The sequence below is a fragment of the Coturnix japonica genome, chromosome 8, assembly GCF_001577835.2.
Source record: "Coturnix japonica isolate 7356 chromosome 8, Coturnix japonica 2.1, whole genome shotgun sequence".
NCBI classification, from domain to species: domain Eukaryota; kingdom Metazoa; phylum Chordata; class Aves; order Galliformes; family Phasianidae; genus Coturnix; species Coturnix japonica.
In genome coordinates, this window is record NC_029523.1 from 4476948 (window position 1) to 4489994 (window position 13047).

General features: G+C 42.6%; 1 protein-coding gene, 1 long non-coding RNA gene and 7 other non-coding genes across 12 annotated transcripts; 1 reads left to right on the top strand and 8 right to left on the bottom strand.

Annotated features, from left to right (window-relative positions):
* The first annotated feature begins 4072 nt into the window (after positions 1-4072).
* Positions 4073-8274, top strand: LOC107317284 (heme-binding protein 2-like). The gene is made up of 5 exons (XM_015869795.2): positions 4073-4497; positions 5170-5255; positions 5609-5744; positions 6167-6332; positions 6519-8274. The coding sequence occupies exons 2-5, from the start codon at positions 5181-5183 to the stop codon at positions 6691-6693; spliced, it is 552 nt and encodes a 183-aa protein (XP_015725281.1). The 5' UTR covers positions 4073-4497; positions 5170-5180; the 3' UTR covers positions 6694-8274.
* Positions 7119-13042, bottom strand: LOC107317285. 4 transcript variants are annotated; one of them, XR_001556795.2, is made up of 13 exons: positions 12967-13041; positions 12006-12054; positions 11530-11569; positions 11225-11261; positions 10790-10822; positions 10475-10566; positions 10171-10197; positions 9690-9739; positions 9134-9182; positions 8586-8632; positions 7626-7656; positions 7402-7441; positions 7119-7234 (listed from the first exon to the last, which is right to left on the bottom strand). It is a non-coding gene; the product is annotated as an uncharacterized LOC107317285 (long non-coding RNA). The 4 variants fall into 4 exon arrangements; XR_004308248.1 differs by having other exon boundaries at positions 7119-7441; positions 12967-13042; XR_001556794.2 differs by having other exon boundaries at positions 7119-7656; positions 12967-13042.
* LOC116653808 lies at positions 7509-7583 on the bottom strand. Its single transcript, XR_004308276.1, has one exon. It is a non-coding gene; the product is annotated as a small nucleolar RNA SNORD47 (small nucleolar RNA).
* LOC116653802 lies at positions 8699-8777 on the bottom strand. Its single transcript, XR_004308270.1, has one exon. It is a non-coding gene; the product is annotated as a small nucleolar RNA SNORD79 (small nucleolar RNA).
* LOC116653815 lies at positions 9368-9431 on the bottom strand. Its single transcript, XR_004308283.1, has one exon. It is a non-coding gene; the product is annotated as a small nucleolar RNA SNORD78 (small nucleolar RNA).
* On the bottom strand, positions 10648-10731 carry LOC116653811. The gene has a single exon (XR_004308279.1). It is a non-coding gene; the product is annotated as a small nucleolar RNA snR60/Z15/Z230/Z193/J17 (small nucleolar RNA).
* LOC116653810 lies at positions 10903-10984 on the bottom strand. The gene has a single exon (XR_004308278.1). It is a non-coding gene; the product is annotated as a small nucleolar RNA snR60/Z15/Z230/Z193/J17 (small nucleolar RNA).
* LOC116653816 lies at positions 11649-11715 on the bottom strand. Its single transcript, XR_004308284.1, has one exon. It is a non-coding gene; the product is annotated as a small nucleolar RNA SNORD75 (small nucleolar RNA).
* Positions 12351-12428, bottom strand: LOC116653809. The gene has a single exon (XR_004308277.1). It is a non-coding gene; the product is annotated as a small nucleolar RNA SNORD74 (small nucleolar RNA).
* Positions 13043-13047: the final 5 nt, after the last annotated feature.

The window sequence follows — 13047 nt, forward strand, 5'->3', positions numbered from 1 at the left end:
TCCTCCTCCACTCCAAAATATGCTCACTGTGGGCTGCTCACACTCAGAGGTCACTTACCCTTTCTTCATAGACAAGATGCTCCAGCCCTTCACCATCTTTGTGGCCCTCTGCTTTTCAAGAGATCCCTGTCTTTTTTTTGTACTGGGGAGCCCAGAACTGGAGATCCCTGGACCTTTCTAAGCCATGCTCACTGTTTCTGACACCCCTCACTGACTATGGCTCTCTCCCCCAGTCCTTAGGTGAGGATTTCATGTTTCAGGTCAGTCTTTGTTTACTTCAGAAAGAAAGTAATTAAGAAAACGACAGTAAAGGAAGATTAAGTCTTTCCGATATTTGCACTGAAAAAGCCCTCTGTAATTACTAGAAGAAAGCAAAGAGAACTGCACATCAGCTGAAACTGATGTGCAAGTTATTCAACAGTGGATTGAAGGACTGCATAAGTTCACTTCCACAGTAGCATACAATAGAGTGGATAATTACTAACCCTCCTCCAGGCATCAGCAAATTAACACCTGCACATAAGAGAATTGGTCCTGAACAATGCAAGAGTCTCATTAGGCTGAAACTCTCACCCAGCCTTTACTTTCGTCCATCTAGTAAAACCCTGCCATCCCAATACACCAACTGAGCACTCAGCAGTGCTAATGATGTGCATGTGAGCGCAGCATCCTAAGGACGATGCTTCCCCTGAGGGAAAGAAGAAAAGATCTTACTGTAGCCTTTAAAATACTTCCTCTTCTTTATACTCGTTTTAAAGAGTGTGTTTAATGCCAAAAATAGATATTTAGAAAGGCTTGAAAGGCTCTGGACGTTTATATTCAGGAAAATACAACCAAGAGAACTTGTATTCAGGACAAAATCCAACATTTGCATTGTAAATTTTGGGTAAGGCAGAAGAAAGGTTCAGGCTGCGTGCAGCTGCAGCACGCTGTGAAGGGACCGGAAAAACATCACCCCAGTAACCACAGGAACAAGTGGTGAAGGATCAGTGGTGCCAAAACTAAGCTGATGGCAAAGATGCCAATTAATACAACAAAAAAACAGTTTTCCAAAACAACTACAGGAATAAATATATGGTTTTATAGATTTAAGTTTTCTTTCCAATGGGAAAATAAAAACATCAACAGCTTATGTAAACTACCCCACATATCAATTCAGTTTCAGGTAGGGGAGTCATAGAAATTTAAAAATCAGATGATTTGTGCCAGGAGGCTCAGATCGGTTACCATGTGCTGACATAGAGAATTGACACAGCTACTAAGAACTCGCTTCATTATTCAGATCAGTGATTTGCTAAGATATGTCAGCCAAAGGTACTACAACCTTCCTCTAAAGGATGTTTGTATAGTTGGAATAATACAAGTATAGTTATGTATAGTTGGAATAATACAAGTATAGTTGTAAATAGATAGCCAGAGGGTATCTAAGGAAAAGACTCACCAACTCTGAGGCCTTCAGTCAAGATGGATGCTCACCAATGTTGAGACTCGCCACAAAAACTCCACAAAGGAGCAATCTCCAGAAAGAGATGGTGCCTTGGTGGTGGTCAACCCTTAAGTGGGATCTAGGAGAGGTGGAGTCAAGCTCCATCCCTTCCAGGAGCACACCATTACCTCCACCTGTGCTCCCACAGCTGACTCATTGCTCACCTCAGGTGGTCAATCAGAGGTTCAGGCTGTGATCAACAGTTTCCCTTACAACGTTAGATTGCTGTGATTAGAATATGCTTTTGTTTCTATTTGTTTCTGAAGTCTTTCAGAGACAACATTCTGACCCAAATCTATTTTCAGAACTGCAAGTACCAAAGCCTAAACGATGGCTGAAACTCAAAAAGGTACAACTGGTGGAAATGATTAAATTCCCTTAAATAGCCTCTTGGCTACAGGCACTCAGAAGTTCAGTATCTGAGAAGCTGATGAGATGCTTTTCTGACACAGACACTCGTGTCTGCTGCACTAAAGATGTTTGATGTGCCAAGATGTTAAACCTCTAGATGTCAAGGCATTTAAATACTTAATAGCCCCAGAGATAGTTCACTAATAGATAATATTCAGATGCAAGGCTCTAGAATTATAGAGAACTGTAGCTATATAATGGATCCATTAATGAACCAAAGGGACTCATGGCAACCAAGGGGGTTTGAGGGAATTTTTAATTAAAGTCAATTTCACCTCTCAACACTAACAACAGTGCCATCTACTGCAGGAAGCAGCATTGGATCATCTTTGGACAGGAGAGACCAGGTACTTCAAGAAGCCCCATCAGGAAGCCTTCCTGCATAATCTAAGCAAGAAAAATGCCCACCAAAACCCCATGCTCAGTACCAATATTTCCTCCCTTAGAAGACAGGAAAAGTTCTGATATGATCCATACCACATACCTGTCCTTATATTTATCCAATAGAAGCTGGTAGCCTGAAATACCATGACTTAAGTACAAGTGCACAACACAGGAGCATCTTCTGAAAATAGTTAAGTTACAGCTCCAAACAGCAAGTTCCAGCCTGCGAGCTTTTACTCTCATTACTACCTCTTGAGCTAATAATACAGAAGTACAGTGTACAAGGAGAGGCTGATATTTATATAAGCATACTTATGTAAGCTTCTATTGTGACATGGCTTGTTTTTCCCCATGTAGTAGAGATAGACAGACACACCAGTGGTACAGGGGTGCAGTTGAACATCTCTGCATGTATGCTCTGCAAACCAATGGGACCTCAAGGAGCTAAAACAGCTCTTTTATGTTATTTTTATGTGTAACAGACAACGGCTATAGATCAGTGTACTCAGGTTCTACCCTGTGCCAGCTCTCATCCTGCCCCAACTATTTATGATACAGGTATAGTTATAGCACATATTTATGTACTGAATACATGTCCTCATGGCTGCCCTGCTGCCCTACACAACTGTGTTGGCATGTCTTCACAGTGCATACATGAGAAACAAGAGAAGGCTGAAAAACAACCTCTTGGGAGAACACTGATGATTGTTCTCAAACCTCAGGCTACTCCACTGGGAACAGTTAGTTCCTTGTTGGGGACAGAAACATCAGCTGGGCACATACACACTGACTGGGGATCTGTTCTCTGCTTCAGAAACAAAGAATTCAGTGGGTTTGTGTTTATCTACATTTTAGTGGTCCTCCTTTTCGAGGCAATACTCCTCCATACATGTGAACAGGGCTAACCGTTGAGGTGGACCAAAGTGGCGTGGCAGGGTTTAGTCCTTCCGTGGCCTTCTCTACCCTAGAGAAAATAATCACTAGCACACACTTGACAGGAACTTTAGGGAGACAATGATTTAACACAGATAACTTTACACAGGCAAGTGCAGCTTCAATGCAAGCCCCAGGAAATAACAGCTTCTCCTTATCCAAAACACCTTAGTGATGATTTTCTTGCTTGATCCAAGCAGAACACAGGTGAAACATACAGTTTACTCTATAGAAAGTGCTAAACCTGCATAGAGCCCTGTTTCAGGCCCTAGCATGTCCTAACAGGCTCAACTAGTAACCTCCTCTTTACACAACCCCATTTTCATGGCATTACATAAAGGTTTGCAAGTGCTGCTTGCATGTACTCCTTTTTAATTGAACCTTTTAAGTGTTACCAGCCAATACAATGGTATGGATCTCTTTGCTGTTAAAAGCCATTCCCAGCTATTAATTTCAAACATCTCAGTTAAGTCATTCCCAGCTATTAATTACAAACATCTCAGAGAGTTTGGGTGAATCAAGGAATCTGCACCAAGTGTGGGAAACATGAGGGATGTTCTTAGAAATCAAGTGGTGATGTTTAATTTGCCTTATTGTGCTGGTGTCTAAATACATCTAGAGCTGCAGCTGGTTAAATGGAGAGTCCAGCTTCACTCTGTGTACTATGAACACAATAGAATTTCACAATGGCTTTGTATAGCCCCACTGTGCTCATATCCAAGAGCTAAGGGAGCTGACCAGTCTCAAATGCCATTCAAAGCATCCAGCGATCAGAGAACACTGTGCCTTTCATAACACATCAGCACAAATCTTGTGAGGACGGTTTTAGCTGTTTACAGCCAGATTCGTACCCACCATTTCACTCCAGGCTTAAAAAGGAAAAGCTCTCATTCTCTACCATCACCTTCTGACCTGAGTTGGAGGGCTGTGACAGTAGTTTTTGTACAGCTCTTTCTCCCGGGAGCACCAAACCCACTGCTGACCCAGCCCTACGTCGGCACGGCGCCATGGAAGCACTGGAAGTTATGCAAGGGTGTGAAATAGCTTATGGAGCCAGATCACACATTGGACCCAATGTTGGCTGCTGAGCAGGAGGTGGAGCTTTCAGCCTTTGTGTGGAGGTTCTCCAATGAGACCCAGAGCTCTGGTTTTCCTAACAGCAACCCCCTTATAGCAGGGCTGAGGCATGGGAGGGGTCTGACGGCACTAAAATAAACACCAACTTGTAGCACCTCGTGGGTGCGCACAGCCTCCAGTAGCTGGGACAGCCTATCCACCAAGCTGTAAGTACATCCACTTTCTCTGCTTTTAAATGCAATTAATAGCTCCATGGATTTGCAGTTTTTGCTACGTTTACTCATTGCATCAGCATAAGCTGTGCAGGTGCCTGCTGTGCTTTCTGTCCCTTCAGCTCCTGTGCCTTCGTGGGTTAGAGGTATATCGAGAGATAGAAAACCCAAAGCTAAGCTTTACTGCAGGTTTAAGAATAAATTCAACTCTATTCTAACTGCTGACTGGGCAGTTATATTAAGGCTGGGATGTGGAAGGGGGCAGTGCCTGCTTTTAACTGCTGGCATCAATACCGTGTTACATCATTCTCATACTACTGTACTACAGCAGCTGCTAGAAAGAACTTTTCAGCACGTGTTTCTGTCTGTTTTAAGGACTGTGAATGAACTCACTGCCAGCAGTTTGGAGCGGGCTTTTTTTTGTTGTTTTTAAAGCTTCTCACCCTTATAAATCTCAAACTGAAAACTTTTAGCCACCTCCTAAGCAAGGCATAGAAGGGGATCAGTAGTATTCAGTTGTAGTCTATGGCAGCATCTGGACTTCAGGTGTAATATACATAATATTTGTGGCTACCAGGCCTTTGTAAGCAAAGCCTTAGTTGTTTTCTCATACCCCATTTATGCTGCGTTGTCTGAAGAGGCCAATGAACTTCATCTGCTTTTCAGATCAAGGCAAGATGATCAAGTCCTTCAAGCAAACGTTTCTGTCCCTGGATCTGCAGTCCCCTAGGTGGAGCTCAATAGAGACCATGGTAAGTGCTAAAGGCCTGGGGAGGAGATTCTCTACAGCCAGGGTACTGCAGAACTAAGGCGGGTCTGGGATCCTTTGATGAACGATGAGGAAACGTTCCTATGAACACTGTTCATGCCAAACAGCAGCAAATTAGAAAGAGGGACTCTTGTAAATTCTAAGCAGCTTGTTCTAAAGCAGGACAGCATAGTTTTGCAATAAAGTTTGACATCTGAGATATGCCTGTGCCTGCAGCTATGAGGCTGCCTGGGGTTTTCTGCTGACAGTACTTACATTCTCATTTGGGAGGAATAGCTATCCATTTATGTCATCCTTAGTATTCATCTTGTGGTCACTGTAACTTCTGCCTCTCAGGCAAAGGACTCTGAACTGCGCCAGTATGAGACAGCCAAGTGGGTCAGCACAGTCATTAAGGGAGAAACCCAGAAGGAAGCAATGCGCCAGGGCTTCTGGAAACTCTTCCACTACATCCAAGGGAAGAATGAGAAAGGTAGGACACAGTGGCTTTGAACTGCAAGCACCACAAACAGGATGAAGCTGAGTAGTTTAAGGCAGGACATGATTTCAGACACACAAACAGGTCTAACACCCACCTCCATACCTTCACTTTCACACCCCTTAGGACCCTGTTACAACAGCCTGCTACATATATATATGTATATATGAAGCCAAGTGGGAAATAAGCTCAAAGGGCCTCATAAGAAAGAAGAATCTGCACATCCCAGACAAGGACTATGTCGGTATAGATTTGCTCTGCAGAATGATACAGCACATGGCCTTGCAACAACATAAAACCAAGTTTTTTAAGCTGCAACGCTGAAGGCACTTTAGCAGATGATTTTAGGCTAAGCCTGCAGCAGTCTTCACACCTGCATTTTGCTTGCAGCTCACTACAGATCTTTCATGCTTTAGAAATCAAGATCGATATGACTGTGCCAGTGACATGCCTGGTAAAGTCTGGCTGCGCAGACTACAAGATCTCCTTCTTTGTGCCATTTGAACATCAGGACTCCCCACCACAGCCCACTGACTCAGATGTGTTCATTGAGGAGAGGAAGGCAGTGGCCATCTTTGTCAGGTAAGCAGTATGGATGCAGCTGACAGATTAAGAGCCTGCATTATTCTTAGCTGTGCCAACTTTTCTTTCTAAAACAGCAGCTCTGGGGGGGAGAAAAAAAATCAGAGAGCAGTTAGATTTTGGCCTGAACTCCTAAAAAATAGGGAAAAAAAAAAAAAAAGCAACTTTCCTTTTTACTTCCACCAGGTCCTTCAGTGGATTTGCCTCACCAGATAAATATGCTGAAGAAGCTGAAACCTTGGCTAAACTCTTAAGGAACAGAGGCCAATCATTCCATGAAGATTTCTTTTACACAGCAGGCTATGACAGTCCCTTCAAGCTCTTTAACAGGCACAATGAAGTGTGGTATTTTAGGAAGTAATTCAGTGGCAGAGAATACTAGGAGGCTACTAATCAACTCTGAATGGAAATAGACCCTGTTATATTAATGGCTTTTGTTTTACTGTAGAAGATATTTGTGAGCACAGGAATATCTCTAATTCATTGTTTGTCTAGGATGAAGTTACTCTGGCTAAGAACTCAAGTAGTTCAACTAGCTGGAGTGGGAGGGAGATGAAACCTCAATCTGATTCCTCTTATGAAGTGCTCTGGGAAGCATCAGAAAATATCCCTGTAAGAATTAAAACTAGGCATCTCAACTCTTATTAGAAAAAAACCAGTATTAATTAGACTTAGTAACAGATATATGCCTTAACAGGCCCTAGTAACATACAAGCATTCCTACCTTCAAAATAAGATTATCCGAGTCTCTAGCAATTAAATCAGAAAGCAGTTCACAACAATAGGCAGAGTTCACAATGTTTTATTGGCTGCAATCAGTGTATGAGGCAAATATTAACACCACAAAGTCTCATTTTAATGCCATTCATGCACGCACAACCCATTATCCCAGGATCTTCCACCTATTAAGAAAAGCACAAGAATTGTTACAAGGAACCAAATGAGTATAAGCAGCTTACTGGAACAACTCAGACCTTAGGTTTTCATCTCTGTTCAGTGAGAGAGTTCAAGCTAAGGTTTTAATCATCACTTGTTCCAGCTACTACATCTTATTAATAGTTACACTCACCTTTCTGTTTGCTCATACAGTTCCAAAGTCGCATCCCCACCTAAAGCAGGAAAACACACTTAGCACACAGTGGCACACCTGCCAAGAGTTCCTCTCAGCAGCTGTGTAACCTCAGAAAGAATGGAACGGAAATGGTGATATCACAGAAATTCATCTGGCAGAATCAAGTTTCATCAGTGGCTACCAGTACTCCCAGAAGAGAGAATTCATCTTTGTTATCTTACCTAGTGAGGTGGCAGACAGGGAAGTTCTTTCCTGAGAAAGAGAGAAATTGTTTCAGAGTAAGATATCACTACTCATGGGTTTCTAAACTATCAAACTAATTTTAACCTATAAAAAAAACTCTATTTCATCTGTCAACTGAGAACTTCCATTTATAACACTTAATATTTAAAAAAACTTATAAATCCTGAAGGAACTGGAGATACAGAATCACTAACATAAGAAACAGAAAAACGGTTTGCTATACTTGCTTAAAGATACTGTCCCTCCAACTGAAAGTCATTTTTTGTTGGGATGAGTTGATACCCAAAATACCCCATAAAAGCACTGGAACACAGTGCTACAGTAACCTACACCTTCAACTCAGCCCTGAATTTGTGTACCTACAACATAAGATTATTACTATTCTTTACAGTTTCTGCCAGCTACAGGCTTTTTTCTATTTCAAGTGTGCAGCAGCGTTAAGTGTCAGTTCACAGAACAGCCATACAGGTAGGTAGGCGTTATGACAGGAGTTGTATGCTTGCTGCTGTGCATTCTGCTGTATTAAATTGTCAACATATTGGCTTGAGTGGTTCCCACTGATTCAGCTTCTATGATTTTTACTGTGTGAAGACACCAAGCAATAAAAATGGTTTTTTGAGCCACTGTGGCCAAGTCTTTTCTTCATACAAACTGAAGACATTAAGTCCATCAGTGACTGCACTTTAAAGAATTATTAGGCTACCAAATCTGCTGGGAATTATATATTATTATATATATTATATATATATTCTTATAACTAACACTGAGAGCTACAGAGCTCATCCTTACTCTATGCACACAATTAGATTCCCTCAAAAGCTATGAGCTCACGACTTGCAACAAAATACACACAGATCTACTTTCATGCACCACTAGCCTTTATGACAACATTCCAGACATTACTGGACCTCCATAAGCATACTCTAGTTTAAACTCACCTCAAAGTTGGTGTTATTTCTCACATGCGCTTCCCTTCAACTTCACTCTGTAACAGCAATTTTTATTATTAACACTCTGCTTGACAGCATTTCAAGTAAGTCTGAAATGCACGTACTGTTTCAGATCAAGAGTCCTCCTCAGTCTCTTTCAGAGAGATTCCCATTGCTTAGAACTAATCATCATGAACAGTACCTGCTTAGAGAAGCTTTGTTACTGTTGCTTCTCCTTAGGGGAAGGCGCAGTATTTCATACTTTGCCACATTCACATCAAGTCAAAACTCATCTTGACAAAGAGAAAGTAATTCACTACATAATGCAGTAACAATCCCAGCAAAATCCTACTTCAAGATTCAACCAACAGTTTAACAGTAACTAAACTGTACTGTTGTCTATCAGCAGAGATTGTTGAAGTAAGCTCTGCACTGCAAGGCTTGAGCATTCCTTCCAAGCAATAGAAACTCAAGTAGTACACAGCACTTGCATATTTCAATTGGTCTAGACATCTCATTAAAAATACTTTATGGCAACTGAGAAGCAAATAGCTTACCAAGCAAGTATCTGTCACAACATCTTGGGCAGTTCTTCCATTCTCAAATCTAAGATAAACACAAGAATGTAAGTTTTCAGTGTAATGCTGGTGTTGTATTATAACCACAAGACTTCCAGAAACTCCCTTTTTTCTTCTGTTCCCCTTAATATTCATTGCCACACAGAACTCCTTCCCATTTCAAGCTATTACTAATTATTATTAGTACACCTATGGCTACTGCCAGATACAGGGTTTTTCAGTGAAGAGGAGTCTACATTAGTAGTTTCAGGTCAGACATTTGGCAACATCATTACAACCCTGTAAGACATGCCTAGCCTGACTGCAGGATTATATTCTTTACAGAGTACTCAACTGGAGCCTCATATGAAATTCAATCCCCAGTACCTTGGTAGGTGATGCCTGCTGGCTGCTATAAGATTATCTACTGCAAGAGGTTATGAATAATCCTGCAGCTACAAGACAGCATCACAATTAGAGGCTAACATCTAAGTCACTTCCCCAGCACACACACACAGAGTAATGACCAAGTAATAGAAATTCACTGGCTACTCACTTTTGCCTGTAGCACAAACAACTGCATCACCTCACAGCTCCACAACAGCGCTAGAAGAAACAGTAGTCAGAAGAGCACAAAAACAAACACAGAAGAATGAAATCTAGTCAGATGCCTGAAGTCAGATAGAGCTAATTGCAGACCTCCATGACCAAAGTCAGGGTATTCATGTCTCATCACACAGGCAGCTTACACATCCAGTCACTGGACAGCTATCTGCTCTGGGCTATGGCTGGTTGGGAACAGGATGGACCCAGATGTGCTATCAACTCCACAAGCACACAAGCAGTTTAGCAAAGCCAGTCCATGTAGGATGGGTCTTATCCAGCACTTCTCCTTTTACACAACCTACTGGTCTGGCTGAAATGCAAGTAGCAGCCAACACTGCCATCTTCCCCCACCCTCCAGCTGAGTATTTCATTTCATAGGCACATTCTAGGCTTGCTACATTTATACTCAAAAGTTAAAAGCAAGTACTTACCTCTTAACAAGAAAGATTTTTCAAAGTCTGCAAAGGAAAAGCTGCCATTAGAAGTGACCCAACAAAAATCTTTAACTCAAGAATAACAATCTCAGTCAAATGCTGTATCAGGGTTTAGTCAAGTTTTATCCTCACTGGGATCAGAGACCTGATTCAACATCATTTACAGCACTCCCATCTTCCACAAAAGAGCTCAAATCCCCCACACTCTCCTCAGCATCTTTGGGATCTCATACCTCAACCGCAGTTGACCCAGACCACAAATGCAGTAAACACAGCAGCCTTCTAAAATATGTTCAATTACCTTCAGTTGTAAAGGCAGCATCTTCACCAACATCAGTAAAGGTAAATGGCTCCACTAGGCACAAGCATTCTTCCACCTCCACGCAGGGCAGACTGCAAAGCAACAACACAGTGAATAGAGTGTTTCATCTGAGCTTCCCATGTGAGCTGTCTGCCAGTTACCCCAAGTACAGGAGGCTGCATCAGATAGGAGCGAAAGACTAGTAGAGTAATCATCACAAGGTATCTGCTGAACTATGTTATCATCATACACAGCCTTCTCACAGGTCAGGGACTGAAAGCTAGTTTGCAATGCTGCAATTAAAGCAATATTTACCTTGTATACTCATCTTGTGGCTCCTCCCAGCACCTGCAACAAAAGAAAAATCAGATTCCTTCAGCCTTCTTCATCAAGTCTAGACCCCCTAGCAAAGGGCTACATACAACAGCTAGATACATCAGATAGGAGCGAAAGACAAAACATTATTCATCAGGAGATATCTGTTGAACTATGTTATCATCACTGTATCTGCTTTGGAGATAGTAGTATCAGTCACCTAGCAAGGACTTACAAAAGCTCAGATTCTCATGATAAAACACGTAAAAGCTCTGTAGAATCTTTGAAACACTAATGAGTACCCATTTCTGAGCACTAATTTCAATTAATCCCGAAGCACTGCTGTCCCATTTTATGCATCCCGTCCTTTTTCACTGCAGTGATTCAGCAGCTACACAGAACAAACCCAAACACAGACTGCACAAAGATCCTTACCATGTCATGTTTCTTCTGTGAGTGCATTATTCAAACCCTGGAAGAAAAAAAAAAAAAAAAGCTTATGAAAGTAAATTCAAGGTCAAAACATTTTATCAAGGTGAATTCTAAGTTGCTGTGCCTCAGATAGAAGTTATGGTGGTTTGAGCTCTCATCATTTTCTTGGTCAAGAGTAGCAAACTATACAGTCATCACTGTGGCACCAGAGGATCAACTTAAAGAATAAAGTCTGCTTAATGATATCGTTGAAATAAAGATCTAAACAGTAAGCCCCTAAATGTTATTAGTTCCTCCAGAAGTTTTACCTTGTTAAGTAGCATCAAGTCTTCATATTCAGCAGCAGGCCTGAAAATCAGACAGGACATCATCAAATGGCTGCAGAACTAGAGATTATCTCCAGCATTGACAGTAAGCACAGAAAAAAAGCCTCAGCACATAGTTTTCAGAAATCACTTCTGTCCACTACTCTAATACTGAAAACATCACAGGCTCTCCAACTTAATGATCCTGATTATTACAGGTTCTTATATCAGTAATGAACATATGTAGTGTACACTTGGTCTGGTTAGAAGCTGAACTAGCATTCCAGAACCAGGAGCCTAAAACCCACTTCTCAGCAAAGGAACGTGCGACTCTTCCCAGTAATAGAATGAAAATTGCCTAGTAGACATCAGAACTGCTTTACACGGGTCATGTAATCTCCTGAAATGTAAGAGTAATCCAGAGTAGTTGCTTTAAGTGCACCTACACAATACATGTTAATTCCGAAGACAGCACTCACCTGCTTGGAATCCAATGAAGAGAGAGAAGTGTAAGTGATCCATCTCACACTGAAAACAAAAGAGCATACATTAGTTATCTACTAAGGTTGAAGATATTAAGGTCAGTTTCTTTCACAGAAGGATGAAGGGCAAGGTCAAATCAACGCCCTGAGCTTTGCTGAGAAGCTTCCCTTTATACAGCACCATCTTGGAGATAAACCCATACAAATAACTTCTAGCTCGTACTACTTACCAGGCACAGGACGATCACTGAACTTAGAACTGCCTGTAGCCACCCGCTGCGTCCAGCAGCCATTATGTGCACTGAGCACGTGGTGCCTCAGCCCCTCCATTCACCTCCCTCCATGCCCAGCTCAGCTATGTTGGTACTCATCAGCCTCTCAGATGTCCCTACCAACATAGTTTTCATCATGTGTGGGCACACGGAATGCTAAGAGAGCCCTAATACTCTTCCAGCAGCACAAGAGGCTGCTCAGCCGGCAATAAAGATGAAGGACCAGAGGCTCTCACACACACACCCTACCCAGAGAGGATTCTCCCTCCCCAGCGTCTCCTAGAGCCACTAATTACATGAGCACACAACGCTGAGTTCTCCCACATTATAGCGGCCTGCACACAACCTGGATAAAAGCCTCTTTAAGGATAAAAATCTCTTTAAGGAGACCCACACAGCGCGGGCAGCCGGTGTCCGCACTGAAGCACAAGCTCATCTGCCACCCATTGATCCCGCACTACATACAGCGGCAGCAGCACAGGAGCGGGCCGAGGCCTAACGCGGGTTGAGGCCTAACGCGGGCCGAGCCCGGCCGCCACAATCCGCCTCCATCCTCCTCCTGCAGCCCCGATATCAAACCAACAGCGGCTGGTTGTGCCCCCACAGCACCCACCGAACGCGATGGAGCGGGGCCGGGCGGAATAACCCCACACCGGAGACACACACACACAACCACACACACTTACCCGGCGCCGCTCCATGGCTGGAAAGACCGGCCTGGCGCCTTCCCGCCCCTTATATAGCTTATATAGCTCCGCCCAGGGGCG